Here is a 26,560-nt window from a genome sequence, read left to right on the forward strand (position 1 = left end):
TGAAGGCGTTGCAGCAACTGTTACAGTCACTTGGTGTTCTTGTTCCGGAGGTTTGGGAGCGGGGAGCGATGGCGCGCACGAAGCAGACGGCGCGGAAGTCGACGGGCGGGAAGGCGCCCCGCAAGCAGCTGGCCACCAAGGCGGCCCGCAAGAGCGCGCCGGCCACGGGCGGCGTCAAGAAGCCGCACCGCTACCGGCCCGGCACGGTGGCGCTGCGCGAGATCCGCCGCTACCAGAAGTCCACGGAGCTGCTGATCCGCAAGCTGCCCTTCCAGCGCCTGGTGCGCGAGATCGCGCAGGACTTCAAGACCGACCTGCGCTTCCAGAGCTCGGCCGTCATGGCGCTGCAGGAGGCCAGCGAGGCTTACCTGGTGGGGCTCTTCGAGGACACCAACCTGTGCGCCATCCACGCCAAGCGCGTCACCATCATGCCCAAGGACATCCAGCTCGCCCGCCGCATCCGCGGAGAGCGCGCCTGAGTCTCCTGCCGCAGCCCTTCCCCGGCAAGGCACAGAGGCAGCCCACACAGACCCAAAGGCTCTTTTAAGAGCCACTACACAGGTCAATAAAAAGAGCTGTAATGCTGTTTTAAAATGATCGGGGTTTTAACATTTATTTTCAGGCTGAAAGGTCTTATTCTGAGGTCCCAGCTGCTCTTATTTCTGTCCCATCTTATTTTACTGCTTCCTGCATATAAATGTCCTTAATAAACCCTACAAGGCTTAATATTTGCCTGTTTGCAATTCACCTGCGGTACTTTGCAAATATTAAAGGGGAGTAACAGGTGCTTTATGAACACTGGGTGGGGGAAGGAGACAAATCGAAGGGCTGAAATGAGAGATCCATATATTACTTAAAGAGGGGTTGAGCAGACAACCTGAGGCAGGATGGAGGGGTCTACATCCCTGTGACAATGCTGGACTTTACACAGCATTGTGAGAAGGGAGGTGGAAGGATAGTTGGGGGGGGAGGGAATAGGGTCAAGCCTCTGTCCAGGGAGGGCCCCCTGTGCACAGGAAATCTGCACCTTAAACTCTGCGGCTGGCTGGGTTAAAGCAAGAGCAGAAACTTCCTGTGGCTCGTTGGAACTGTGTTACTGTCAAACCTGACTAAAACAGACTGTCTTAAAGGGAGCTTCCACCTTGTTCAAACCACTGTTAATGCCAGAAGCAAGAATAAACTAGAATAAACAGAAAAGTACCTGAAAAGGTCAAGAAACTGATCGAAAAGTACTGTAGACAGGAATAACTTACTGTGTTTGTCCAGATTTGTTGTCATATAATAACAAAAACAGTCGGAAAAAGGTTATGTATTTTCTGAGCATTTTTTGGGGAGGAGAGTATTTTCAATAAGAGTTTTATAGAAATCTTGGAGCAGAAACTTATATGTTCTTGTAATAACAGATACAAATGTATTTGTCTTTGAACTTGCACTTCTCCAAGTAGTGATCACAATATCTGACATGCTGAGTTGTCAGATTTCCGTAGTCAGTTCTTTAGGATTCTTCATGAGTATCTGGAAAGATAGATGTATATGCATGCAGCTTTCAAATTTCCAAGAACCCACCTTTGCTCAAATTGTTACTTAGACAAGATTGGTCTAACAAGAGTCTGAGAATTAAATTAGGAAGTAAAAATTAGGCCTCGGATTCATAATGCAGATTCATACATAGTTGATGTTTCTCCTCTTATTTTGGGAAATATCTTCCTATCTTCTTCCCATTTGCAAACACATCTGGTACCTGAGGTGCAACAACCCTGAGTGCTGAAGGCTGCTATTAGAAGCCAGAGCGGTCACCTATTGTCATTAGAGGCTTCTGGGCATTATTTGGCTGCTTAAAGACACTGTGCCATAGACACAATCTGTCAGAGATGGCACTCGGGTAGATGAGAAAAGAAAGTGTAAAGACTCAGTAACAAACAGATAAGATTAAGGTTTATTCAGGGGTTCAGTCTTCCTTTTTTTTTTTTCCCTGCTTGTTTTTTTCTTCCTCCCACATAAATCCCCCTGAATGAATTTGTTGGTCTACATGGCCTTATTTTGGAATCAAGCTGCAATGAAAGCAGAGCTGCAGTGTTACCAAGTGCTGAATGGAATGGCTGTGCAGTCTGTATTGAACAGTATGTTACTTTTTCTTATTATATATCTCACCTCTGTTTCAAGATACATTTCACCTCTATTCCTTAGCATGTAAATTAAAACTTTTTCTGAGTTTGAAGTGAATGGAAATAAAAGAAGCCTAACTGATAAGAAAGAAAATATTTGCAGGTTTTGGAATTTAAGTTGTATGGTATTGCATGACAAACATTTCTCCTTGTTTGATTAGGCAGCATGATGTAAGAAGAGAATTTTAACTTACAGCCTGGGGAATGAAGGAAACCTTTCAACCGGCCATAAAAGTTCCATATGCTCTTAAAAGTCAGACAAATGCAGAAACAAAAGCATAATCTCAGTCCTTGTTCCTTCTGCTTCAGTTGTCTTAGAACATATTTAATGCTAACTAGAAAAAATAAATAAAGAAACTGTCTTATTTCTAACAAGTATCACTAATAATACATTGCCAGTGTGAAACAACAATTCGTATCAGCATGGAGCCTACTGAAGTCCTAGAGTGTAGGCTGACAAGTAGTTAATTTTAAAATTATAATAATATAATTTCTTATAAATTAAACCTATAGGCACAGTCTCTGTGCTATACCAACATGAGCACTGCTGCTTTCAGAGGCCTAAAATTGTCACCTTACACTGCAAGTGGTGATGTAAAAAGGAATGGATGGAACAGAACAGTTTCAGCTATAAGAGACTCACAACGATCATCTAGTCCAACTGAGAAGTAGTTCCTACCATTCAAAATACCATATCATATGGTTGGAAATGAAAAAAAAAAAAAAAAAAAAAGCAAGGTGCTGCTGAGGCAGAGAGGTTTGGGAAAGAGACGGAGGTGGAAGGATTTGAGAACTAAAATTTTTGAGGGGAAAAAAGAGCATATAAATGTATGTATACAGGTATAGAATATGTACATATATGTACGTGTATATACTTTGATACCTACATCACTATGTTATAAATATTTCTTACATATACCATGTTTATGTCCTGTTGGGTGTTTCAGAAACACACCATATGAAACTTCTGACAGACTCCCCCAGATGCCATACTCAAGTACATGAAGTTTAATTTCAGACAAATTTGGCTGGGTACATTTACAGAAGTGTATTGGATAGGCCAGAGTCCATTATCAAGGGAAAAGGAAAAGATGTTGGGACAGCAAAGCAGCAAAATCCATAGGAATGTGGATGGTTTATTTGTGAATTAATAGAAAACTTACCTCTCTAAAATAATAAAACAGCGAGTCTACAAGCCTCGAACAACTAAAACTGAAATAAAGGCCAAGTGTAATTTCTTGACTACAAAGCTTTATTGAATCAACAAAATTCTCCTAAGTGTTGACCTTGTGATTCCCTGATTTTTTTTTCTTCTACTGACTCAGTTTTCTTCTTATCAAACACAAAACCCTTGTCTTCGATTACCAAAATCGTATAAGCCTCTTTGCTGCAGCTCTCCCATTAGTTACAAAGATGCAAAAGCTTGACAGCCTCTTCCTTTCCCTTGGTTGATTTGGCACCATGCAAAAGCCAGAAAAACTTTTACAGAGCCAGTGCTCTCAAGGTATTTCAAAAACAGAAGAATGACTTCCCAAAAATAAACACCAGATTCTCTTCACCTTTTCCAAACTATCCTTAGCCCTTTTCTCCAGCCTTTTCGCAAAGTCAAAACAGAAAAAAAATTAAGAATAAAAGTGACAATAATTTATCATTTTTTATTCCTTTCATCAAGCTTATAATCTTAGCACTGTTTTATTCATGTGATAGAGGCAGGGCTGACATATCCAGCTAAAATTTCTTTGGTACATCAAAGAAACAATAAGAGTATAATGGTTAATAAAAAGCTGATTGAAACTCGAAATTTGTCTTCCAATACTAACTCAGGTTATGCCTTCCATAATGCTTAAAAGTAAAAGGCTGCTCTACTCAACAAAAATTATGGCAAACATAGCACTTTACAGGAAGCAGTATGTCAGGAGTGGGAAGGGTGCAGGGAAAAATGGGTGTAACTTGTCTGTAGTAGTGTGTTGCTTTTTCTCATTTGCTTTATCTCTACATCACTCCTTTTGTGCAGCTTACTTATTCTCTATAGTTAAATGGGTATTTCCAGGCACCTCAAACTAAACACTGCTCAAAACAATACAATACAGTAGTTTAAGGTGACTACTTAGGAAGGTTACAAAGTTGTTATCGTTAGAATTGCAATAACCAATAAGAATTTCAGAACCCGTAGCTTGTAAGAAAGTATGAGAAAAGCCATGTTTCAACTCTCTTGTGCAATGTGGTGGCTCTTAAAAGAGCCTTTAGGGTGCGGGGACAATGTTCAGGATTATCTAGACGGAACCTGTGGCCGCAGACTCAGGCGCGCTCTCCGCGGATGCGGCGGGCGAGCTGGATGTCCTTGGGCATGATGGTGACGCGCTTGGCGTGGATGGCGCACAGGTTGGTGTCCTCGAAGAGCCCCACCAGGTAAGCCTCGCTGGCCTCCTGCAGCGCCATGACGGCCGAGCTCTGGAAGCGCAGGTCGGTCTTGAAGTCCTGCGCGATCTCGCGCACCAGGCGCTGGAAGGGCAGCTTGCGGATCAGCAGCTCGGTGGACTTCTGGTAGCGGCGGATCTCGCGCAGCGCCACCGTGCCGGGCCGGTAGCGGTGCGGCTTCTTGACACCGCCCGTGGCCGGCGCGCTCTTGCGGGCCGCCTTGGTAGCCAGCTGCTTGCGGGGCGCCTTCCCGCCCGTCGACTTACGCGCCGTCTGCTTCGTGCGCGCCATCGCTCAAGGAGCGCAATCGCCGCCAAGACCGCAGCGAGAAAATAAAACCGCTTCGCTCCCGCGGGCGGCTTTTATAGAACGTTCCTCACCCTGATTGGCTGCCGAGAATCCTCCGCTTTTATTGGATGATTTCAAATTCGAAAAGCCCGCCTGAAAAGCCCGCGCGCGCCCTCACCAACCGGCCGCCCGCGCGCGGCCCCCCCCCGCCTCTTCCCCCCCCCCGCCGCGTCTTATTTCGGTGTGGTCTGTTTCTTATAACGATTTTTACAGCCTACCACGAAAATAAAACCTTTAGGGGAAAGTGTTCAAAAGGGAAATAATTGGAAATTATTCTCTGTTAAACACTTAATTAAAAGAAGAAACTTTCCTAAGCTTTAGCGCACCGAGTGCACAAAGAATAATGGACGATTTCCTACACCCCACTTTTAGAGGACAAACGGGATCATTCCGGTATTTAACTTTTTAAGAGGCTTAAGGAGCGACCAGCCGTGATACGTCCCACAAAGTATCACAACAGACATTAACATAACTAAAGTGTAAACATATCTACTTCCACCATTTAATTTAAATACAGAGATGACATGCCTCTAATAAAACAGGTCACCTCGGATCAGGAGTTCAAGTTTAGAGTGCTTTGCTACTCGTTTTGCTTTTACAGAGACCCGAAAAAAAAATGGTCCTAAACCTATATTAAAAGAATGACTATGTCCCCTCCCCTGTTTATGCAAGACGGGCCCCCAAAATGTTATTTACATTTAGCTAATAAATGATTACCAAAGAAATTTTATTAAAGGAAATAGCAATAAAGACTAAAAATAATTTATAGATTACTTTAAAACCATTTTTTTACAGGTTTGAAGCAACTCAGCTCTTTTAATGGAAAAATTGGGTGGCTCTTAGAAGAGCCTTTGGGTTTGGTTTCTCGAGGTGATCCGGGAACAAACAAAAGCTGTGGTTTAGCCGCCGAAGCCGTAGAGGGTACGTCCCTGGCGCTTGAGGGCGTAGACCACGTCCATGGCCGTGACCGTCTTCCTCTTGGCGTGCTCGGTGTAGGTGACGGCGTCGCGGATGACGTTCTCCAGGAAGACCTTCAGCACGCCGCGCGTCTCCTCGTAGATGAGCCCCGAGATGCGCTTGACGCCGCCGCGCCGAGCCAGGCGGCGGATGGCCGGCTTGGTGATGCCCTGGATGTTGTCGCGCAGCACCTTGCGGTGGCGCTTGGCGCCGCCCTTGCCGAGCCCCTTCCCGCCTTTGCCTCTGCCGGACATGGTGTCCCTCGCTCAGCTGCAGCCGCTGTGCAGCGGGAATCGGCCCCAGCGCGTGTATATTGCGGTTGGTCCGACCTGGTTGAGGACTGCAGAGCGCGGGGGCGGGGTTCCCATCACTTTTTCCTGTCTCCGTGCGGATGACGACACATCGTTTCTGCAACCTGTTAGAGAGCTGCAAAGTCTACAATATAAACAAAACACCACACCTCCCTCCCAAAAAAAAATTCAGACGAGATACATGTTCGTACAATTGAAAAGCTTTTTTCTCTCTCCTTAGATTTGTATAAACCATTTTTATATGTGTACGTATTTTATTTTATTGCGCGAGCTGAGGTTGGTTTGAATTACTTTAAATTATCATTATTTTCATGCTGTTGATCTTGATACTTTTGGATTATTTGTGTTCAAAGAGCTGTAAACTTTTCTACAGAATTTTTAGTGATTTTGGATCTCTTACCAGTTTTAGGAAATTTTCCACAATATCTAATATATTGGTTACTTTATTTCCACTTCTACCTTCCATTTCTCAAATCTTCAATTTTTACAGAAGTAGCTTTGTGTCTTTAAGCACATATTAACCAGAAGGTGGAATAGACTCCTTTTTTATAATGCTAAACTTATATTATTTTACGACTTCTGCTAGTTTTGCACCTTTCCAGTTACTGCAGTTTTTACCAAAGGTTCTTTACTACAACTGTAGACCTAAATTTCTGCTCCCTAATTAGTAAAAAAAAAAAATCCTACTGTTGACAGGAGACCATGCATTTGGATCTTTGCCTGTTTTTATTTTCCTTTTTTTTTAAGAGATCTAAATCTATACTTTAAAAAAGTATTATTATTTATTAAAGCAAGGAGCAATCCTTGACATAGGATGTTCAAAATGTCACATTGTAAGAACATCCTGAGCTGGAATAACTGCTAGACTAACACCTAAAGAATGTTTCCTTTTTTCTTCCCAGAAAAAAAAAAAGTTTATTATTTATTTTCTTTTGTCATTTTATGTATGAAATGCAAATATAATTTCTGTGTACTTTTTTAAACTGTACCATTTTAGAACATACAATAAGTAGATTCTCTATTGTGAAACCAAACTGGGAAGAAGCAGCTTCCCTCAGTCTGTTTAATAATGATGGAATTACAATTACATTCTATCATAAAAACAAAAAAGCATTTTGCTCTCTAAAGCCATAATAAAAGCATAAAAGAGGAGCTCATTATCCTGACATTTCAAATATTTTTTCTAATATTGTCCTTAGGTGGTTGCATGGTCAATATCAAATCTATGGCTTTTTGGGGGTGTTTTTTGGTTTGTTAGTTGGGTGGTTGGGTTTTTTGAGACAAAGGCAACAATTAGGATTTAGATAAAAATTGTCTTCTCCCTATCTAATCTGTATCACTTCAGAAACGGGGTATATTAAGAAACATGGGGATCTCTGCTTATCCCCTCTTTCAATATGAAGCAACCCCCACTGCACTCTTCTGATCAGTTACTGTCATTCACCAGGCAGAACCATTCACAGCTTCCACCTACACTGTAGAAACTGCTTCCTGTTGCAGAGGTGCAGAAGAATGCATATATATAAGGTGAAGTCTCCTTAGATTTTGGATAGTCCTAAGATCTTCCTGGGAGGAGTGAACAGGTGAGCTGAGTATGATTATATGATTATATGATTATATGATATATATGAGTATGAGTATGAAGTGAGTATGATTTTGAATCTTTAAAAATGTATTGTGCTGGCTACAGTTCTTGTTTATACTGAACTGTCAGGTCACAAAACAGTAAACAAATTCAAGCCTCTTCTGCTGTAACTAACCTAAAGAAGAATTCCAGAAGAGGGGTTGGTTTGTTTGCTTGAGGTTTTGGTTCGTTGGTTAATTGTTTTTTTTTCTAATTCTGACTGTCTTTTCTTCATTTAGTACTGCCATCCTAGCAGCAGAACACCAAATTTCAATATTCCTCCCTTTCTGCTTTCCAATCCATACTTACTAGTGGCAGTCCTCAATCAATAGTAGTTAAAATTTTGTTCATTTATCATATCTAGTCTAATCAAATCCACAAGATGGAATCAAGACATAATTCTGCAAAATAGAGGCAAAGGCTAAGTCTCTAGTATACTAAGAATACTATCTGTGTATTCCCATGGGGTTTTTTGCTCTTGTCATTTTCTTTCCATTCGTAAGTTTTCAGATCCCTTGCTTTTACTCTGGTTTGGCATCCCCTAGGTAATGAATGTGATGTTTTTTAATATGTGTCTAAATTCTGCCTCAAGGTAGGTCACCTATAGGGTATTGTGTCCGTATTCATAAACTCAGGATGGGTAAATAGAATATGCAGTTATTAATTTAACAGTGACTTTTAAAAAATCATTCATTATACGTTACTAGAGCCTCAAGGTTTGAGTTTAGATCAGCGTTACGCAAAAAAATAGAGTCACACATTATCATTTAAGAATATATATGAATAAAATTCTGGAAACACATTCAAGTTTTTGGACCAGTAGTTTTGAATTTTGTATTGGAGAGTTTTTCATATTCCTTCTTTTCCACTCACTGGCAGCTGGTGCTTCATTCCCTCTTCAAAATATTCTCTGTCATTCTCAAAGGAAGAATAGAATTGCAATCTGTCATTTATGACTGAGATAGGTTGTACAGATCCCTGCTTTGCACTGTTGCATGCTCCTGTGATCTGCCAAGCTGAACACATAGTAGGTCTCATCTGGACCACCTGGAGGAAAGAAATAAATTCTTCCCTCGTACTAAAAACGTGGGCGCTTTTGACAGACCAGCACACACCCACAGGAGAAGGGCAAAATGACAATGAGCTGGAGGAATAATGTTCTGTAAAGAAAAATAATGTACTGTAAAGAAAAACTGCATGTATCTTAACACCAGGGAGACTGGAGGGTTACCATGGTTTTTGACAAGACAGCTGCACCAGTGAATCATCAGGTTCCCTCAGACTGACGTCTTTCTGAGCAAACCAGACTAAAATATGGGATAGGGAGGGTGGGCCATGTATATGTGGCTCTGTCCAACACAAATTACAAAAGCTGGACAAAATGGAAAGGTTTGGAGGGAGCAATGGGCTTGAGATGGTTTCAATCAATGTATTTCTTCACAGGGACTGAGGCCAAGCATTGACATCGAGCATATAGAGACCAGAATGAGAATCACATTTCTACTGTGATTCAACCGTATATTGCAAATGCTTTGTTACGCTTGTGATGCAATTTCAGTACACTGCTGTATCCCTCTGCTAATTCAAAATCCAATGTAATGTCAAGTATGCTCAATAAGAAAATTTGGGATTAAACATTAAACTCTCCTCATGTGTAATATCTGAAAGAACTTGGATTGAGAGTATTCAGCCTCTACAGCATGGAGATCTGATCGGCTGAGACCTGTCTCTACATCTGTGTAGGACTGTAAACTGCACAAGATCTGACTTCTTTGGCAGACTTTAAGCTTTTAAATATACACCTGAGGTCCTTGTTCTCTGCATCCTCGTGCCCATATACTCCACCTTCAGTTCAGCACATAAACCACGCTACAAAGTGTTGTTAACCTAAATAGACCAGCCTACATCAGTTTGGTAAAAAATTTTTTATGCACAGAAATCTTTCATTTTGAGACTGAGGTCTGAGTCAATATTTGCATGTGTAGATTTGCCATTTGGAAGGAATCTTCTGGCAGTAGCATAGTTGCAAAACCGTTTTGTGCTGCTTAAGCAAAACTAGCAAACAGCGTCACAAATTTGCTTTAACGATTGGTACTTTTATAACTAATTTAATGTTTCCTCTTTCCCCTCTAATTGAGAAAGTGAGAGGTGGAGAGCCTCATTCTCACCTTTTTATTTAAGCACTCCTGTCAGTCAGAGACACAAGAGGTTGGGCTGCAGCCCTGGTTTGGACTGTTTTCAACCTCCTCCTTGCTGCCAAATTCAGAAACTACATAGGGACTGCTAAATCAAGAAAAAACCTCTGTTGTGGTCCAGTAGCTTAGGCTGCATCCTTTGAGGATGCAGTTTCCCATTCACAGAGAGTGGCTCACAGATCAGATGATCCACACAGAGGCAAAATCTTCCAAAAATTGTCTCATGGCCATGTTGTCTGAGTGACTGTCATGGAGAAGGCTTGCATGGGCCTCACCCCTACCAGTCCATGCACAAGCTGCAGTCTTACAGGCTCACTGAATAGCTAGTATAGCTGAATAGGTCCACGAACAAAGGCTGGAGAAACTCCTAGATCAGGTTTGGAGTATTGAGAAGTTAATAAGATACCTAGTTCTTCATGGAAAGCTTTTCTTAGGACGTAGAGAGAAGGGACAGCATCAATAACCTGTAAGTGGGGGCAAGGGCAGCCATGTTGGGCAAATCCTGGGCATGCCCAGGGCATTCCTGGGCTTCTCCCAAGAAGACACCAAAGGACCTCTCTAACAAGTGCTCCGGGTGGCTTCCCTGAACCAGGGTGGCCTGTGGAACTCTGTAGCCCACCATGAGTCTGCTCCTGCATTCAGGTAGAGACACAGCAAACCAGACACTTGGCAACCACAACAGACACATGACTGCTTCTCTCAAATCCTTACTCTGCTTTCTAAACTGGCATTTGAAGCAGCACAGGTCTCATGACACACTGACCATTGATTAAGCTAGAAAAAAGTATCAAGAAAGCATTGTAAGCAACGTATTTTTTTGCACAGCTGAGACTGAGCAGCTCCACTCACACAGAGCTGCTCTGGGCAGTAAGTTTTGCAGCTGAACTCTGCCAACTCATAGAGTTCTAAATACTTAACAGCAGCTGAAATACTGCCTTGTCCAAATGGTCTCTCTGGGGCATAGTTTTCCAAGTAGTGAATCTAATGTGGGCATCCCTGTAGGAATTTATTGAATTTTGTCTTGGGCTGTGTGTTTCTGGAGAAAGCCAAGTCTGAAAAATGGTGATGTGCATTGTGTTGGTGTCTCCAGACAGTACTGCTATGCTTTGTTTTTGTTACAGTAGTACTTAGTTGGAAAACCAAAAATGTCAGTTGGAACTCCCAGGTGCTTACAGGGATTTATTTGTGGTTATGCTCTGGATAAAGAAGCAGGCTTGTCTTTAAGGATACAGCAGTTGAGAAAGTCACCACAATGTCCAGGTCCTCTCCAAGGTCAGACCAGTCATAACCCTGATGCAAGTGTCTGTTGTTCTTCATGTGCAGAACTTGGCACTTCTCTTTGCCACACTGCACGAGATTTTTGTTGGCCCATACCTCAGATTTATTAAAGTCCTTTTTAATTGACTGAACTACTTCTGACTCATCTACCCTTTCTCACTTGGTGTTATCCTCACAAGCTAAATGTACATTCCCTCTCATCTCCTAGGTTGTTCCAGAAAACACCAAGTAATATCAGCCCTGGGGCATTATTTTAATTACTGGTTGCCTGCAGACACTAAGCTGTTAAATACAGCCCTGTGACCCTGTGCTACAGATAATTTTCAAATATCTAACATCCTGTGGATCCTGCCTATAGTCCCTCTGATTCCAAATGAGAATGCTATGGATATGGTTCCAAATATATCATTAAATGTCAAGTGTATTGCACACGGCACTCCTCCCTTGTCCACACAGATACTTTCTAATCAATAGTTCTGTGATAATTACCTGTACTTAGACATGAGCAATTTTTGTCGGCCTCCATCCATTATCAAGTCAACAGAACCCATTTTATTTCTGAGAGTTACTCAGTCACACTGATTCTTGGGGACTCTGCTATCATTCCATACAACACTTTCTACTCCGTATTAGAAGTTATTTCCTTACTGCTAACTTGCTTCAAAGACCATCAGTTTCTGTATTTTCTACAATGTATAATGAGGAAAAATTACTTCTTTTCTCATCATGTTTTAAGTGTTTAAGAAACTTCAGTTTTTCAACCTTCTTTTTCAGTCAGAGGACTTGAACACGCCTTTTCATTATGAAATAGTTTTTAGGCATCTTACAATTACTCTTGCTCTCTTCTGTGTATTGACTTATTGTTCGCTTCTCATTACTTGAAGTTTGATACTAAAAACTAGGCCTGAAACTCAAAGTGGGACTACACCATTCCAGATCCACACAGGTGCTTGTCAGCTGCTACTGACAGTAGCAGTTCTGAAATATTTTTAATATTTACAAAACCGATAGTTCCTTCTGGGTAAAATGTCTAACTTATTTTTGGAGATAGTGTCTCTTATCAGGCATTTTTCAATACATAAAATGTCCTCAATTGTTTTAGCATTTGTTTGTTTGTTGGTACTCACAGTACTTATATACAAGCTATGTAGACTAAAATCCAAATTATAAATAAAATTATACCAGGCCTAGGACTGATGCCTGCAGAACTCTGCAGTTTGACACTGCATTTTAATTTCATAGTTGACAATCACAAACACTTAAATACAAATTTCTACCCTGAAAGAGATGGTGTTTCTGATACACCAAGTTTTCATGATTAATATTTTCATTTCAAATACTTTTCTGAAATGAAATAAAATGAAACAAAATTAAACAGAGAGAAAATCTGCAATATATCAGCCAGCACAAGGAAAACATTGCATCCTCTACTGAGACTCTTTCTAAAGTCAATTTTGGAGAAAGCCTATTAAAAATGGTTTTCATTTCTTCCCTTATGTGTGAGTACTGTAAATTCTTGATTTTATTCATATCTTCCTTGAATTTGTTTAAGCTTGTAATTAGTAAAACTCAACATGAGTTATTCCTATCCCAGGGTGTGCTGAGTCTGTAAACCTGAGAAATGCATTAATCTGTAATCCAAAATGCCTAATTACGTGTTTATTTCTTGGACATATTCTTTAGATACCTAAAGAGTAAGAAAGGCTGCACAGGATGAGTATGTAGATGTGTCTATAGCATACCATCCCAGGAAAGCTTTCAGCATCCTATTTCCCTTCACTCAGCATGAAAGGCTAGAATTACCTATGAAAGCTTAGGAAATGACATCTGATAACGTGGACTGTGTCACTGAAGGGGTAGGACATAGTTTTTTTGTATCGATGGCCTAGTTTCAATTTACTTTTCTGACCAAATCAGCATTTGCAAACTACATCACAAAAAAAAAAGAATTATGGTTTGACGATGCTGTGCGTCTGGGAGAACAGACAGCATGTAACATAGTTTCAGAAACAACATTTCAGTTTTTTCCAGGCACTCTGTAGAAGTCACAGCTAGGGTTACATTTCCACACTTTTGCACGTAGATCCCTATATTTCTTCGTTTTTCTGCACTTATCTTTCTCCCCTTTATCTTCAACTGAAAACAATACAAAGGTAATTGATCTACAGAACAAAGTAACAGAGAATCCCGCTCATAATCAAGATTTCTAAGTTCAGTAACACTACTTGTAATAATGATAATTCTCAGTCAAAGGGATGGGTAAAGAGAAGTAAAATTTGGTTATAAGAGGATCTCTGATCCAAAGGCTTTCAGAAGCTGGAAGAAATGTTTTGATGATTTAGGTTATATTATGGGCAGACAAGGAAATTTGGGGGATGATTCATTGAATTGCATCATCCTTTTTTGCCCATTATCACATATTTAGCAGTTATGGCAGGCAGGAGAGTCACCTCTTTGATCAGAGTCACCTTTTGATCACTCCAGAGTGTAGAGATGTAAATTTTGCTGAGACTCCAACTAGCCTTAACGTGTCTTTCAGTCATATATAGCACAATCACTGAATCAAATTGGTGTAGCTCAAACTGGTCTTGACAAGCCTTGAAACTAAGGACTGTGTGAAGGGTTACAGTATTTTTTGAAGCTGTCTTTATTTAGCTACCAAAATTGAAAAAGTCATGGGAGTGCCATTCAGGGTTAATCTAATAGGCTTCACAAATTAACCTGGAGAAGTACTGTGTGCAGAACAGTACTGAGGGAAATAATTCTATCCCTCCACTTGGCACTGGTGAGACACATCTGGAATGTTGTATCCAGTTCTGGCCTTCACAGTACAACAGAAACATGAACATAACAGGAGTGAGACCAGTGAAGGGGTACAAAGATGATGAAGGGACTGGACTATCTCTCACATGAGGAATGTCTTATCAGTGTGTTTAGATACCTTATGGGGGAATAGAGGAGACAGATCCAGCCTTCTCAGTACTGCCCAGGACAAGAGGCAGTCGGTACAAACTGAAACACAGGAAATTTTACTTAAACATAAGAAATAATTTTTTAGAACCTGCTCCCCAGAGATGTTTTACTGTCTCCCTCTTCTAGATGGTCCTTCTTTGATCACAGAGATAGAACCTATTGCATTAGGGGCTAGATTAGAAGACAAGGTATTTTTTTAGCAGATGTGATTGCCCTAACACTGAAATAAATGTAAGTATATTTTTGTTAGCTTAGTTGAAGTACAACTAAAAAATACAGGCTTCTTTGCTACTGGCAACTCTTTGACACCTTGAATCTTCCCTACTTCAAAAACTTTGCAATTGCTGAATCAGTATCATCAATACAGTTTTATCATTCTAGACCTGACTAATGTCTTTTGATCTTGTTATGGTGTTTTTATTATTAATACTGAGTGATTACTTGAATGTCTGCAAAATTATTATTTGTGAAGAGGAGAGCATGCTATAGTTAAAAGTTGGCAATTTCTCTGTATCTTCACTGTCCTAACTATAGTAATTATAATTGAGTGAAGACTTTCAGCTAAATTTGGCTAATCAGCTTATCTGGATTGCTCTTCTCCTGCAGTCTGAATGTATTCTTTGCCTTTATTTTCTAATGTCCAATCTCTTTTTTCTCCATGTGAAGCTCCTGTCTTGAAAAGAAAAAAAGTTAAGTATTTTCTTTACTATACAGGTTTAGGAATTACTTCTGGTATTATATGTGAACTATTTTTGAAGATCCTTGCATTGGAAAATACTCTGTCATTTTCTAGGCTCTTCTGTAATCTGCACTAGCACCTACACAGCCAGGCAAGGAAGCCAGGGTATGTTGTGTGATGACGCATGGAAATGATGCTATGTTCTGTGTGCACTTTTAAAGAGGTGATAAAAAATTTGTTTGAGTTCCTAAGTAAGAGGCAAACAGAACCTACATTTGTACAGGGTGCTTGGAAAGGAAATCAGAGAGAATATTGAAAAATGTTTGCTGTTTAATTGAAATTAATTATTAAATGAGTCACATTTAAATATTTATCTCTTCACAAGAAAACTGCAAACAATTTTTATTACCAGCCCACTCTCCAAACTTTTTTTTAATTTTTAAGTAATTTTGTTTGACAGGAAGAAAATTTCTCTGTCTGGTTGAAAAACTGTTCCACAATCTACCACTGATTTAATAAATTATGTGCTCAAATGATTGTTTTGCTTTGTCTTTTTCTTTTATCTGTAAAACACCCACGGCAATATCACTGCTATCTGCAATGATCAGTCTCTAAAATAGGAGAACTGTCACTGTGGTCCAGTGTTGCATTTAACAGCTATTTCCAGCAATGCAAACTTGAAAATTATTCAAAGCTCTTGATAACTTTGTTTTAACATATTAACCAGAAAATGTCATTGCTTGGCCTGGAGTGTGGGAATAACCCTAAAAAAGTCTCCACTTTTCACAGCACCTTATATCCCTAAAGCCCCTCTCTTTAAAAATAAAAAGATCGCCTTCTGCAGAAATGGACGGTAAAATCAAGAACATTTTCTCTGCTCAGAAGTAGGCCAGGGATAATTCTTTGTACAGAAGAGAGTCAGTGTGATGGTTAAGGAAAAGATACAATAAAGGATGCTGACACAAAATGCCAGAGGCCAGCTGCCAAGACTTCCAATGTCTCAGTCTACTAGGGAAAAGCAAAGGACTTCAGAAGTGTAACTCAAAACGGAGCAGGAGATGTGAAAACTTACAGGAATGAATCCAGAACTAAAAAGTAGAGAAGCCCTAAATTCCGACCCTTGAAATTCTTAGATAATGACCTTCGCAACCTTTTTCATATGCTTTCCTTACAAAAACAAACCAAAACAAAACAAGGTAAACAAAACCCCCAAAACCATTCAGAGACGTCCTTGACCTTTTAAAACTTGCCAGAGTAGGGACAGCAATCCTTGTGTGCTGCAGGTGGAGTTCTAGTGATTGAGCTACTTAGGGAGCAAGATCTGAGATCTCTTCTCCCATGGGGGAAGGAGAGGAAACCTCTCCTCTCTTGATGAACTGAGAACAGGTTTACTAAAAGCAAGCTTGAAGGGAAACTTGCCCAAATGTGTGAATGTGAGGGATGTGTAAAGAGGATGCACCCCTGAGGCTACAGCTGCATTCTTGCACCAGTAGTTATTGTCCACTCCCAGTTGCTCCCAGTTTCCTGATCATTTTCAAGTGTAACAAACCAGAGCTGCAGAGCTCTAACACTAAACTATCAAAGCTACAGAGATTAAGGCACATTAACCTTCATGCTGTCCTTATCCTCGGAATAACGTACATCACGTTTAAGAGACCTGGATGGATGACAGGACTTCCAGGCTCCCTCTTTTGTATCACTTACAGTCAGATTTTGCTTTTTTGGCCGTCTTTGTTCATCCAAACTGGAAAGTAAGCATAATGCCCTCATCCTACCACAGCCAACTACTTTTATATCTCTCAAACATATTCATACTGTTAATCTGGGTTGCCACCCTGAGCTTTCAAAATCTATGGCTACCGTGGATTTGGTCTAGTTGTTTATGTGGGAACGATGTCATGTTCAAAAGAAGTGTGGCAGATTTCACAGCCCACTTCAGTATGCTTTTCAGTCTGTTTTTTACTGTGAAGTACTGGCAAGCTTAATTTTTCCCAATCTCCACTTTTCCCTTCCTCTCCTTCAAAGTATTTATTGTCTGGCCTGCATGCAAACACAACAAAATGAAAATAGAAATAAAAGAGAATATGAAAAAGTGAAGTTTCACTGTTTTTACTTGTAATTCTAATGTATCTCATGTATAATTACCATTTTAATCTACCTCCTTTCAACTAAAACTGCTTGCTATCGAATATATTGTATCTTTAGCATTCAATATATCAAAATACACACCAGGGCCTTTTAAAACATATTTGATGTCATCTTGAACCTCAAATTCATCCATGCTCCTTTGCTGAAACAGCATGACAAATTTTTACAAAGTACAGTGGGGTAAAATATTATGTTTGATCTTTACTTGTTTTTTGCAACCAATGAAAAAAATCTGGCTTCTTTTTAATTAGAAACCAATCAGGGCTTTTGTGTTCTAATTTAATAAAAAATTAGCCCAAACAATCCATAGCAGTCCATAAAAATTTTAATCAATTTCTATTGTCACTTTATGAGACTTAATATTTTAGTGGGATTATGATAATTAAAACTGATTCTGATTTATGAGGATGTCTTAAAATTATTTCAGTACTCTGAAGATTTGGGTGAAACCCTAAATTGACAAGTGTTTTCCCTTTCCTTTAAAGAAAAGAATGGGAGGAATATGAAACCTATGGAAAACAACAACAACAACAGAACAGATCAACACCAAAACCCCAACACTCAGTGTCCAAATATTTATAGGTAATATTGAGGGCGAAGCATTCTATTCACAAAGACCATCTTTCCACAGTATTTAATTTGTTTGGTGAGAACCGGGGCTTCAGTAGGCTCTATTAATGTTTAAGTAGCATATGATACATATTAGTGTATCTATACCTGTGAGACATTTTTCCCCTACAAACCTGCTTCTGAAGTTTGTAAATCTTAAAGAATAGTATATACTATTGTACCTGAGAAAGCGTTAAACTAGTAGTTTATTTGGAATTCATATGCATTAACTAGGCATTAAGAGCTTCATTTTGCAAACAGACTATTTGTAAAAATATCAAAATCCTTCTATCCACTTACAGAACAACACACACAAAAAAAGCAGAGCCCTGGCAAGTTCCAAACGATTTTCAACAGTATATATATACCTCTGAAGGTTTCTTACGTTTTCAAAACAAGAAATTCTGTTGAAATACTGTATCCTTAATAGTTAAAGATATGGTTAAGAGAGCCGAATCTTTATCCATATTCAAAGCTCAGCCATGAAATTGTGTTACTTCCTTCTCTTTGAAATCAATTTACGACAAAAATACTCAAGCTGCACACTCGGTTTCTATCCTAACCTGGAGAAAACCCCCCAAAGAATAAGCCTGTATTACTGGGGAGACTTTTTATCTACGCGTTTTATTTTAATTTAGAAGGAAAAACAAAAGTTTGCCGTTCCCGGGGTCTTTCTGGCTTCACAACGCGGGGTTAAAAACAGCTTTTCTCTTTCATCTGTGATCCAAACAGCAAGAAACTCTCCCGAATGAAAGTCCACTGTCTTCCCTTCACTCTCCGAAGAAACTGGGGTGATTTTGCAGCACTCGTTTTACAAAAAATATGAATTTATAACTCCGAAGAAACACAGACTCGGAGGAGGAAAAGCTCTTCCTGGCTAACAGTTAGGCGGGCTCTGCAAAGCACCAATCACAGATCACCGCTTCGCTATAAATTCAGGCATCGGGGTTACTGTAGCCCAATTACTTTCTTTTGATTAGGAAGAAGTCTCTGCAGCGATGTCGGAGACCGCTCCCGCCGCCGCTCCCGCTGTCGCGGCCCCCGCCGCCAAGGCCGCCGCCAAGAAGCCGAAGAAAGCGGCGGGCGGCTCCAAAGCCCGCAAGCCCGCGGGGCCCAGCGTCACCGAGCTCATCACCAAGGCCGTGTCCGCCTCCAAGGAGCGCAAGGGGCTCTCCCTCGCCGCGCTCAAGAAGGCGCTGGCTGCCGGCGGCTACGATGTGGAGAAGAACAACAGCCGCATCAAGCTGGGGCTCAAGAGCCTCGTCAGCAAAGGCACCCTGGTGCAGACCAAGGGCACCGGCGCCTCCGGCTCCTTTCGCCTCAGCAAGAAACCCGGAGAAGTGAAGGAAAAAGCTCCCAAGAAGAAAACAGCCGCAGCCAAGCCCAAGAAGCCGGCTGCTAAGAAGCCCGCCAGCGCCGCCAAGAAGCCCAAGAAGGCGGCGGCGGTGAAGAAGAGCCCCAAGAAAGCCAAGAAGCCGGCGGCCAGCGCGGCCAAGAAAGCAGCCAAGAGCCCCAAAAAGGCGACGAAGGCTGCCAAGCCCAAAAAAGCGGCGGCAGCAGCGAAGAGCCCTGCTAAGGCAAAAGCGGTGAAGCCAAAGGCAGCAAAGCCAAAGGCAGCCAAGCCGAAAACAGCCAAGGCAAAGAAGGCAGCACCCAAGAAATGAAGTGTTGAAGTGGAAATACTTAAACCCAACGGCTCTTTTAAGAGCCACCTACTATTGTCCCCAAAAGGGCTGATACACTCCGTCACTGAGCTCCGTGCCTGCAGCAGAGCTGTCCACACGCCACTATCCGTGTGGGACATTTGTCTGGGGAGTGGATGGGACGCTAAACTTCCGGCCGTGGTTACGCTAAGACTTGGAAAAATAAAGTCTACATTCCCCGCGAAAACGCTTTCTGAAGGCTGCCTTTTTTTTTTTTTTTTTTTTTTTTTTTTTTTTTTTTTTTTGAGCACCGCAAGTGGGTGTATGTGTTAAAGGGACTGCTTAAAGGCGGGTACCTTTCTGGGTCGTGGAGGTTTCTTTCATTGCTCTTATCAGCGCGATTTCTAATAGCATGGATGCGACTGCCACACCTCTTAGTGACTGTAGCAGGGAACTGTCAGCACGACTCCTCCGCTTTCTTGGTAATGACCTTTCCGCTTGCCAGTGCTGCCGTGGGGCAGGTCCTGATTTCTGCGTGACTTGACCGACCTGCTTTTTCGAGAAGGAGATCGCCGGGGAGGGAGTGGGGGGAGGCACCAGCGTTCCTGTTCCGCACCCTGCCGAGCTCGAGGCGGCGCAGCCGAAGCGACGAGAGCTCGGCCGGGCAGCTGTCCCGGAGCGCGGGGGGGCTCAGCCCCGGGGCAGCGCAGAGGCGGAGCGGACGCGGAGCTCCCCCAGCTCGGGGGCTCGGGGAACGCAGCCCTGGAGCCGCCTGTGATTGGCTGATGGGAGAAGCCGCGGCCGCTCATTGGTCGATTAGGAAATTTGGAAAAGCCCGCGCTACAAGGGAGGGAAAGGGAGGGGAAAGAAGGAAGGGGCGGGGGCGCACGGAACTCTCCCCGTGCTGGCTCCGCGCCTGCCGGTGCTTCCGGGTCCCCGCGCTCCGGGACAGCTCGTCCTCGCATAGCGCCTACCCCCTCAGTTGTTCTCGCTTCTCCCAGGCTTTTTTGTCCTTGCCTTACGGTCCTGTCTTCTCATACAGAAGGGCAAATGTTTAAGCTTATACTATTCCAGGACATAAGTGTAAAAAGTGATCAGGGTCGATTATTTTCCTTTTTTATTTTCCTTTAATTTAGCTATATGATTGGAAGCTATGTAAAATACTTAATTTTCATGGAACATGAAGTATAATGTACGGCCACATCTTTACTGTAGGAAGAGCTTAATATGTTATCGGGGAAAAAAATTGAACGTTTTTTATTAATTAAAACAATAGAATTAATTTAAGTTGTAACTCAAGGCTTTCAGAGATGGATTAATTATCACTGCAAGCTACAATGACTGCTTGAACATTGGTTTTATAATTGTGTCTTACGTTCCTTAATAAAATTTTTGTATTAAAGACTGAGGCACTACAGTGTAAAGCCCTTTTAGAGAGTATGTGGGTGGCTCTTAAAAGAGCCTTTGGGTTGAAAGTGACGGTCCGAGGCGCCCTACTTGGAGCTGGTGTACTTGGTGACAGCCTTGGTGCCCTCGGAGACGGCGTGCTTGGCCAGCTCGCCAGGCAGCAGCAGCCGCACGGCCGTCTGGATCTCCCGCGACGTGATGGTGGAGCGCTTGTTGTAGTGCGCCAGGCGCGAGGCCTCGCCGGCGATGCGCTCGAAGATGTCGTTGACGAAGGAGTTCATGATGCCCATGGCCTTGGAGGAGATGCCCGTGTCGGGGTGCACCTGCTTCAGCACCTTGTACACGTAGATGGAGTAGCTCTCCTTGCGGCTCTTCTTGCGCTTCTTGTCGCCCTTCTTCTGCGTCTTGGTGACCGCCTTCTTGGAGCCCTTCTTGGGCGCGGGCGCGGACTTGGCCGGCTCGGGCATTTTGACAGCGATTTTTCTCCCTCTGACAAAACTCAGCACCAAAATGGCCGCAGCCCGCGCTATTTATAGAGCGGTTATGCAAATTTCGGCCCTCCAACCGTGCAATGCGATTGGACCTTACCGCAAGGGGCGCGATTTTGCCTCCGATTGGTCAACATACGATCCGCATTTTAATTGGTTCTTTAAGCAGAGACCGGTTCCAACCAATCACCAGCGGCCAATCCCGCCCAGGGAAGGGATAAAAAGGGGAAGCTCCTTTGCGTCAGTAGAATAGTGTCGGTTTAGCTACTGAGAGTGAGATCGAGCTTTGTAGCAGACGCTTAAAGCATGTCCGGCCGCGGGAAGCAGGGAGGCAAGGTCCGAGCCAAGGCCAAGTCGCGCTCGTCGCGGGCCGGGCTGCAGTTTCCCGTCGGTCGTGTCCACCGGTTGCTCCGGAAGGGTAACTACGCGGAGCGGGTGGGGGCTGGAGCTCCTGTGTATATGGCGGCCGTGCTCGAGTACCTGACGGCCGAGATCCTGGAGCTGGCGGGCAACGCGGCCCGCGACAACAAGAAGACGCGCATCATCCCCCGCCACCTGCAGCTCGCCATCCGCAACGACGAGGAGCTCAACAAGCTGCTGGGCAAGGTGACGATCGCGCAGGGCGGCGTGCTGCCCAACATCCAGGCCGTGCTGCTGCCCAAGAAGACTGAGAGCCATAAAGCTAAAAGTAAATAAGTTCGGCGAGCAAAGCTACTCAGACTTAGCACGAGATTTTAAACCAAAGGCTCTTTTCAGAGCCACCCACAGAGTCAGAAAAGAGTTGTGTTGCTTTCTTTGCAAAGGTGCTCTTGTGCTATCTTTAAATGCAACTTTGTTTAACTAAAACGAACTTGTGTTGCATTATTTTAAACTTTTGTTTCTACAGAAGAGGGGTCATGCATTTGCTTTCTAACTCTCCCTTTTTTGTTGAAAATACTATCAGTTTGAAATTATTTGGTTTTTTTTTCCTTGTAACAGTAAAGCACTTATATCTTTATTGATTCTGCTCAACTTTCATGATTTCATAGGCTTGTAAAAGTATAGGAGGGTGGCTAAAAGAATAGGGAGGGTGTGGAAAAAGCTATGCAGCATGAAAATAGATTGGAGAGCATCCCAAACTCATAACTAATAATGAAATGATTTCTTCATTTCCTTTGTAGGCCTCTGTTCTTCAAAAGATGTAAAGCTTCCTTATGATTTAGTTTTATTTAGAAATAACATGAGGACTGCCTTAGGGAAAATGTCTCTTTTTGATCTAGATCTTTTAACTAAGACCCATACTGTAAAGCAATAGTGTAGCACCATTCCATTCTTTCTACCCTTAAAATTCCCTCACTTTGCATTGCTATTCCTCTTGTTACGTCAGTTTGCAGTGGGCAACATTACTTAAATTTTCTATGTTGCTGGTACAAGTATCACCCAAAAGCACCACCTTTAATTTCTTTATATTCACTGTCATAAATTATTAGAAAGACTGTCTATCTGATTCCTCTTGTTAGTATATTCCCAGAAGCTGCATCTGACGATCTGTACTACAATATTAAGGCCATAGGTCCCATCTGTGCAGCACCTCTGCTCTCCATCCCCTGGGGAGGAGGAATGCTCTGGGCTTGGAGGAGGGCAACACTCCCACTCTGCCTCTCCTTGCTACTCCCAAGCTGTAGCAGAGAGGCTTTTTTGACAGGATTGTGCCATGGCTGAAGTGAGACACCAGCGATAATTTGTGGAGAAAAAGAGAGAGCTGCTGGAGAACCAGCCTTATCTGATACAGTGATGGTATCTGTGCCTAAGGGTCTTGTTTGTAAGTGTACACATTTAGGGTTGTAATGTTTTCATTATGTTGTTTTATTGGTCCTCATTTGCTGCACCTACATGTCCTGGCCCTTACACTTCTCTTTTTGAATAACTGCAGTGGTAATCAAAACTACTTTAACATGCACAAATCTTCTATCTTTAGTTTCCAGAACAGATTCCAAAGTATGTGTCAGAAGATTGCAATCATAGAATGGTTTGGGTGGGAAGGGACCACTACAGATTTAGTCCAACATCCCTGCTGTGGATAGGACATCTTCCACTAGCCCAGGTTGCTCAAAGCCCCATCCAGCCTGACTTTGAACATCCTCTAGGAATGGAGCATCCCACATTTTCTCTGGACAACCTGGTCCACTGTCCCACAACCCTCGATGAAAAACAAATCCTTACTTATGTCCAATCTAAATGTATCCTCTTTTAGTTTAAAGCCATTATCCTTTCTCCTGTCCCTAGAGGCCTGAAAAAAAGTCTCTGTCTTTCTGTATTGAAAGGCAGTCCCAAGGTCTCCCCAGAACCTGCTCTTCCCCCAGTTGAATAAGCCTAACTCTCTCAGCCTTTCTTCATGGAAAAAGTATTCCAGCCCTCTACTTGTTTTTGTGACCCTTCTGCAGACCTGCTCTAATAGATTCATGTCTTGCTTGTACCAGAAGACCCCAGAGCTGGATGCAGAACTCCAGACGGAGTCTCATGAGAGCAGAGTAGGAGAGAATCACTTCCCTCGACCTGCTGGCCACGCTGCTTTTGATATAGCCCAGGTTATGATTGGCTTTCTGGACCACAAGCATTCACCTCTAAATCAAAGAACTGGAATTCCAGAGAAAGGCCATGGTGGGGGGGGGGGGATCTGTATCCAGGAGCTAGATTTCTCTGCGAACAAACTCCCTTATGTGAAAATCATGGTTGGTGTCACAGGGGAGGGCCCTGTCCTCTGAGTGTGGATCTAAGTCCAGCACATCTCTCCAAATTCTTTATGTCATCTAACCAGAAATCCAGTATTTGCTTCAGAATTTCATTCCAAACACCTCTTAATTCACTCACTAGTCTGCTCACCCCAGTAACTCTAGTTTCATCCTCTCTGATACTTAGATTCACTCCTTAGCACTCCCTAGTTCTGTTCTTAAGCACCAGTGGTTTCACCAATTGCGAACCCTGTGCTGCCAGCACACTGGTGAGGCCTCAGGTAAAAGTCCTGTAAATCAGATGGATTACACAACACGAAAGAGTGCTGGAAAATCTACTGGTATTAAAGACTCACAGCTTTCAGGCAAATTACACTGGATGAAGGAATGCAGCGAAGGAAGTTTAAATAAATGAGTTTCATTCGCATATAAAATAAACAGTAGGAAAGAGGAAATCCATACGATATGGTGGCTTAGCTGTGTCACTGGATTCCAATGCACCTCCACCTTCTAAAGAACTTGTGATGAAAGAAAAAAACCTTCCAACCAAGCTCCCTCGAATGTTATAGATCACAGTCATGCTTAGGGATAACTCAGTAATATCAGTCTTTATATCAAAAGACTGAGAATTGCATAGTTAAAAATATGAAGGGCTTTCTCTGCTCTTTTTCATCTATGTTGCTTATAATGTTAGGAATAATGTACTGTATTGAAAAGATCTTGCATTACTTTAGTTCGCATATTGTTATGATTATTATGACACTTGTAGCAGATACAGATAGGGATTTAAATTGCCATATAATCTCTCAAGAAAATTAAGAGCAGCTTTGCAGTTGGTTATAACACACTGATGCAATGCTAAGTCATGGTAAGATGTTGCTTTACTGCAATGAACAAATGCAATTTCCTCATTGCAGTTTAATGAGGAACTAGGGCAATTGCCCTAATTAATGCACACTTGAAAAGCTACAGATTTTTATTTTATTTCGTTAATGGAGCTGAGTTTTGCAAAGGTTTCTGTTCTCGTTTAACCCCCAATGCTGTTTGTCCAAACTGATGAGGAAAATGTAGTACCTACAATCTGAGGATTGGATCCTAAACTTCAATCCAAATAAAAATTATTGTCTCCAATCAACAGTAGTAGCAACTTCATTAGGGATTATATTCAGCAGGAAAAGTTTCTTTCCACTTTAGTTATTTTTGCCTAAGAAAATCCTCTGATCCATGAGAGAACTGACTAATGTCACTAACAGAAACACCCGGGAAACATCTGTGTGCACTTGTACCAACAAACAGACAAGGCAGCCTTCTAGAAAGTGTGACATTAAATTACATCTAATGTGCTCCAGATACTGAGGAAAAGGAGTTGCAACTATTTTAATTACTGTAAGCTACTAGTTTCAGCCTCTTCATCACCCATTTCTGCCAGAAATGGAAGATTTTCCCAGTCTTTCAGTTGTTATAATGCTAGAAGGAAAAGTTATAGTATGATCCTCACTCTGCATTTAGAAAGACTTACAAAGAAATTATTATTTGACATACTGAAAGATTTTGTGTAATTCCTTTAGGCTCTCTTTAGCATTCAGAATGTTGTTTATAACTGCCTAGACATAGGCTAGACACAGATCTTCAGGTATAAAGAACAAAGCAGACTTTGTGGAGCCAAATGGTAAGGTTGGGCACCAGCCTAGCAGGTCCACCAGTGTGAAATCTTCCAGTTAGTGTTTGTTCATTCTGTTCAGTTAAAAAGCAAACATAATCTAAATTAAAGCTATGTTTGCTGCTCCTGTTGTATATATGAGTGGCAATTCTTTAAATTGTTTAAAATAACAATTTGAATGGAGAAGGAATTCGCAGGGATGATTATAATCATAACAAGATTTGTACATTTTGACACCTGTAACCAAATGCACAACTATCTCAATCGCATTTCTCCCTGAATTTAGGGAACACTTTCTGCCAAGAAATATTCTGGAAACGCTGCCAAGGTTCTGTAAATTATACTCCTGAATAACTTTAAGTAAACAACTGCACAAATTTCTAAGGATATAAAAAAATTTAAACAGTAGAAAAGTTTGAAGGGTGCAAAATACTAATAACATAAAAATTGGCCAGCACCATAGCCATATTACTTCTATTCTGAGTATAAGTACTATTTACAATCTTAACAGATTTAATTTAGAAATGCAGTCTTACAACTCAGTCAGTATTTATTCATTCACTTCATAAATACAGTCCAACATACTGTAAGCAGCATGTATAGATGTTTGTTCACAACAGTGTGAAACAAACGGCAAAATTTCTGGATTCTTCGTTTGAACAAAAAATTTTTCGTTAGTGTTCATTTTTCAAATGTCATACAGATATCTGCTGGTCATATCCGTAATGTTTTCTCTCGCTTTTTGGATCCCGATGTATGCCAGCGAACACTTCTTTCGGAGCCTGGCAACTGCCGGGAGCGAGTCCAGCGCCCCGCGGCCAGCGCTGCCCCCGAAACCGTACTGCGGGGCTGGGGAGGGCTGAAAGGATGGGCGGACGGTCCCTTCCGCATCCCCAAACAGCCCCTCAATGTTGCCTTCAAGGAGTTTCAGACCTAAATGTTCCCC

At 42.0% G+C, this 26,560-nt stretch overlaps 6 protein-coding genes across 6 annotated transcripts; 3 read left to right on the forward strand and 3 right to left on the reverse strand.

Annotated features, from left to right (window-relative positions):
* The first annotated feature begins 37 nt into the window (after window positions 1–37).
* LOC135414476 (histone H3) lies at window positions 38–597 on the forward strand. The gene has a single exon (XM_064655297.1). It carries the CDS (start codon window positions 69–71, stop codon window positions 477–479), a length of 411 nt encoding a protein of 136 aa, XP_064511367.1. The 5' UTR covers window positions 38–68; the 3' UTR covers window positions 480–597.
* A 3,769-nt stretch (window positions 598–4,366) lies between these two features.
* LOC135414480 (histone H3) lies at window positions 4,367–4,889 on the reverse strand. Its single transcript, XM_064655301.1, has one exon. The coding sequence runs from the start codon at window positions 4,872–4,874 to the stop codon at window positions 4,464–4,466; it is 411 nt and encodes a 136-aa protein (XP_064511371.1). The 5' UTR covers window positions 4,875–4,889; the 3' UTR covers window positions 4,367–4,463.
* An 846-nt stretch (window positions 4,890–5,735) lies between these two features.
* On the reverse strand, window positions 5,736–6,177 carry LOC135414499 (histone H4). The gene has a single exon (XM_064655318.1). The coding sequence runs from the start codon at window positions 6,140–6,142 to the stop codon at window positions 5,831–5,833; it is 312 nt and encodes a 103-aa protein (XP_064511388.1). The 5' UTR covers window positions 6,143–6,177; the 3' UTR covers window positions 5,736–5,830.
* Window positions 6,178–18,332: 12,155 nt separating this feature from the next.
* On the forward strand, window positions 18,333–19,595 carry LOC135414470 (histone H1.10). Its single transcript, XM_064655289.1, has one exon. The coding sequence runs from the start codon at window positions 18,704–18,706 to the stop codon at window positions 19,367–19,369; it is 666 nt and encodes a 221-aa protein (XP_064511359.1). The 5' UTR covers window positions 18,333–18,703; the 3' UTR covers window positions 19,370–19,595.
* A 1,150-nt stretch (window positions 19,596–20,745) lies between these two features.
* On the reverse strand, window positions 20,746–21,253 carry LOC135414493 (histone H2B 1/2/3/4/6). Its single transcript, XM_064655312.1, has one exon. The coding sequence runs from the start codon at window positions 21,220–21,222 to the stop codon at window positions 20,842–20,844; it is 381 nt and encodes a 126-aa protein (XP_064511382.1). The 5' UTR covers window positions 21,223–21,253; the 3' UTR covers window positions 20,746–20,841.
* Window positions 21,254–21,472: 219 nt separating this feature from the next.
* On the forward strand, window positions 21,473–22,238 carry LOC135414489 (histone H2A.J). Its single transcript, XM_064655309.1, has one exon. It carries the CDS (start codon window positions 21,550–21,552, stop codon window positions 21,937–21,939), a length of 390 nt encoding a protein of 129 aa, XP_064511379.1. The 5' UTR covers window positions 21,473–21,549; the 3' UTR covers window positions 21,940–22,238.
* The last annotated feature ends 4,322 nt before the right edge of the window (window positions 22,239–26,560 follow it).

This window comes from Pseudopipra pipra, chromosome 5 (genome assembly GCF_036250125.1).
Source record: "Pseudopipra pipra isolate bDixPip1 chromosome 5, bDixPip1.hap1, whole genome shotgun sequence".
NCBI lineage: Eukaryota > Metazoa > Chordata > Aves > Passeriformes > Pipridae > Pseudopipra > Pseudopipra pipra.

Bases quoted from the DNA above. Each gene is read 5' to 3' on its own strand.
- LOC135414470 (XM_064655289.1), top strand. From the start codon at position 18,704: ATGTCGGAGACCGCTCCCGCCGCCGCTCCCGCTGTCGCGGCCCCCGCC.
- LOC135414499 (XM_064655318.1), bottom strand. From the start codon at position 6,142: ATGTCCGGCAGAGGCAAAGGCGGGAAGGGGCTCGGCAAGGGCGGCGCC.
- LOC135414489 (XM_064655309.1), top strand. From the start codon at position 21,550: ATGTCCGGCCGCGGGAAGCAGGGAGGCAAGGTCCGAGCCAAGGCCAAG.
- LOC135414476 (XM_064655297.1), top strand. From the start codon at position 69: ATGGCGCGCACGAAGCAGACGGCGCGGAAGTCGACGGGCGGGAAGGCG.
- LOC135414493 (XM_064655312.1), bottom strand. From the start codon at position 21,222: ATGCCCGAGCCGGCCAAGTCCGCGCCCGCGCCCAAGAAGGGCTCCAAG.
- LOC135414480 (XM_064655301.1), bottom strand. From the start codon at position 4,874: ATGGCGCGCACGAAGCAGACGGCGCGTAAGTCGACGGGCGGGAAGGCG.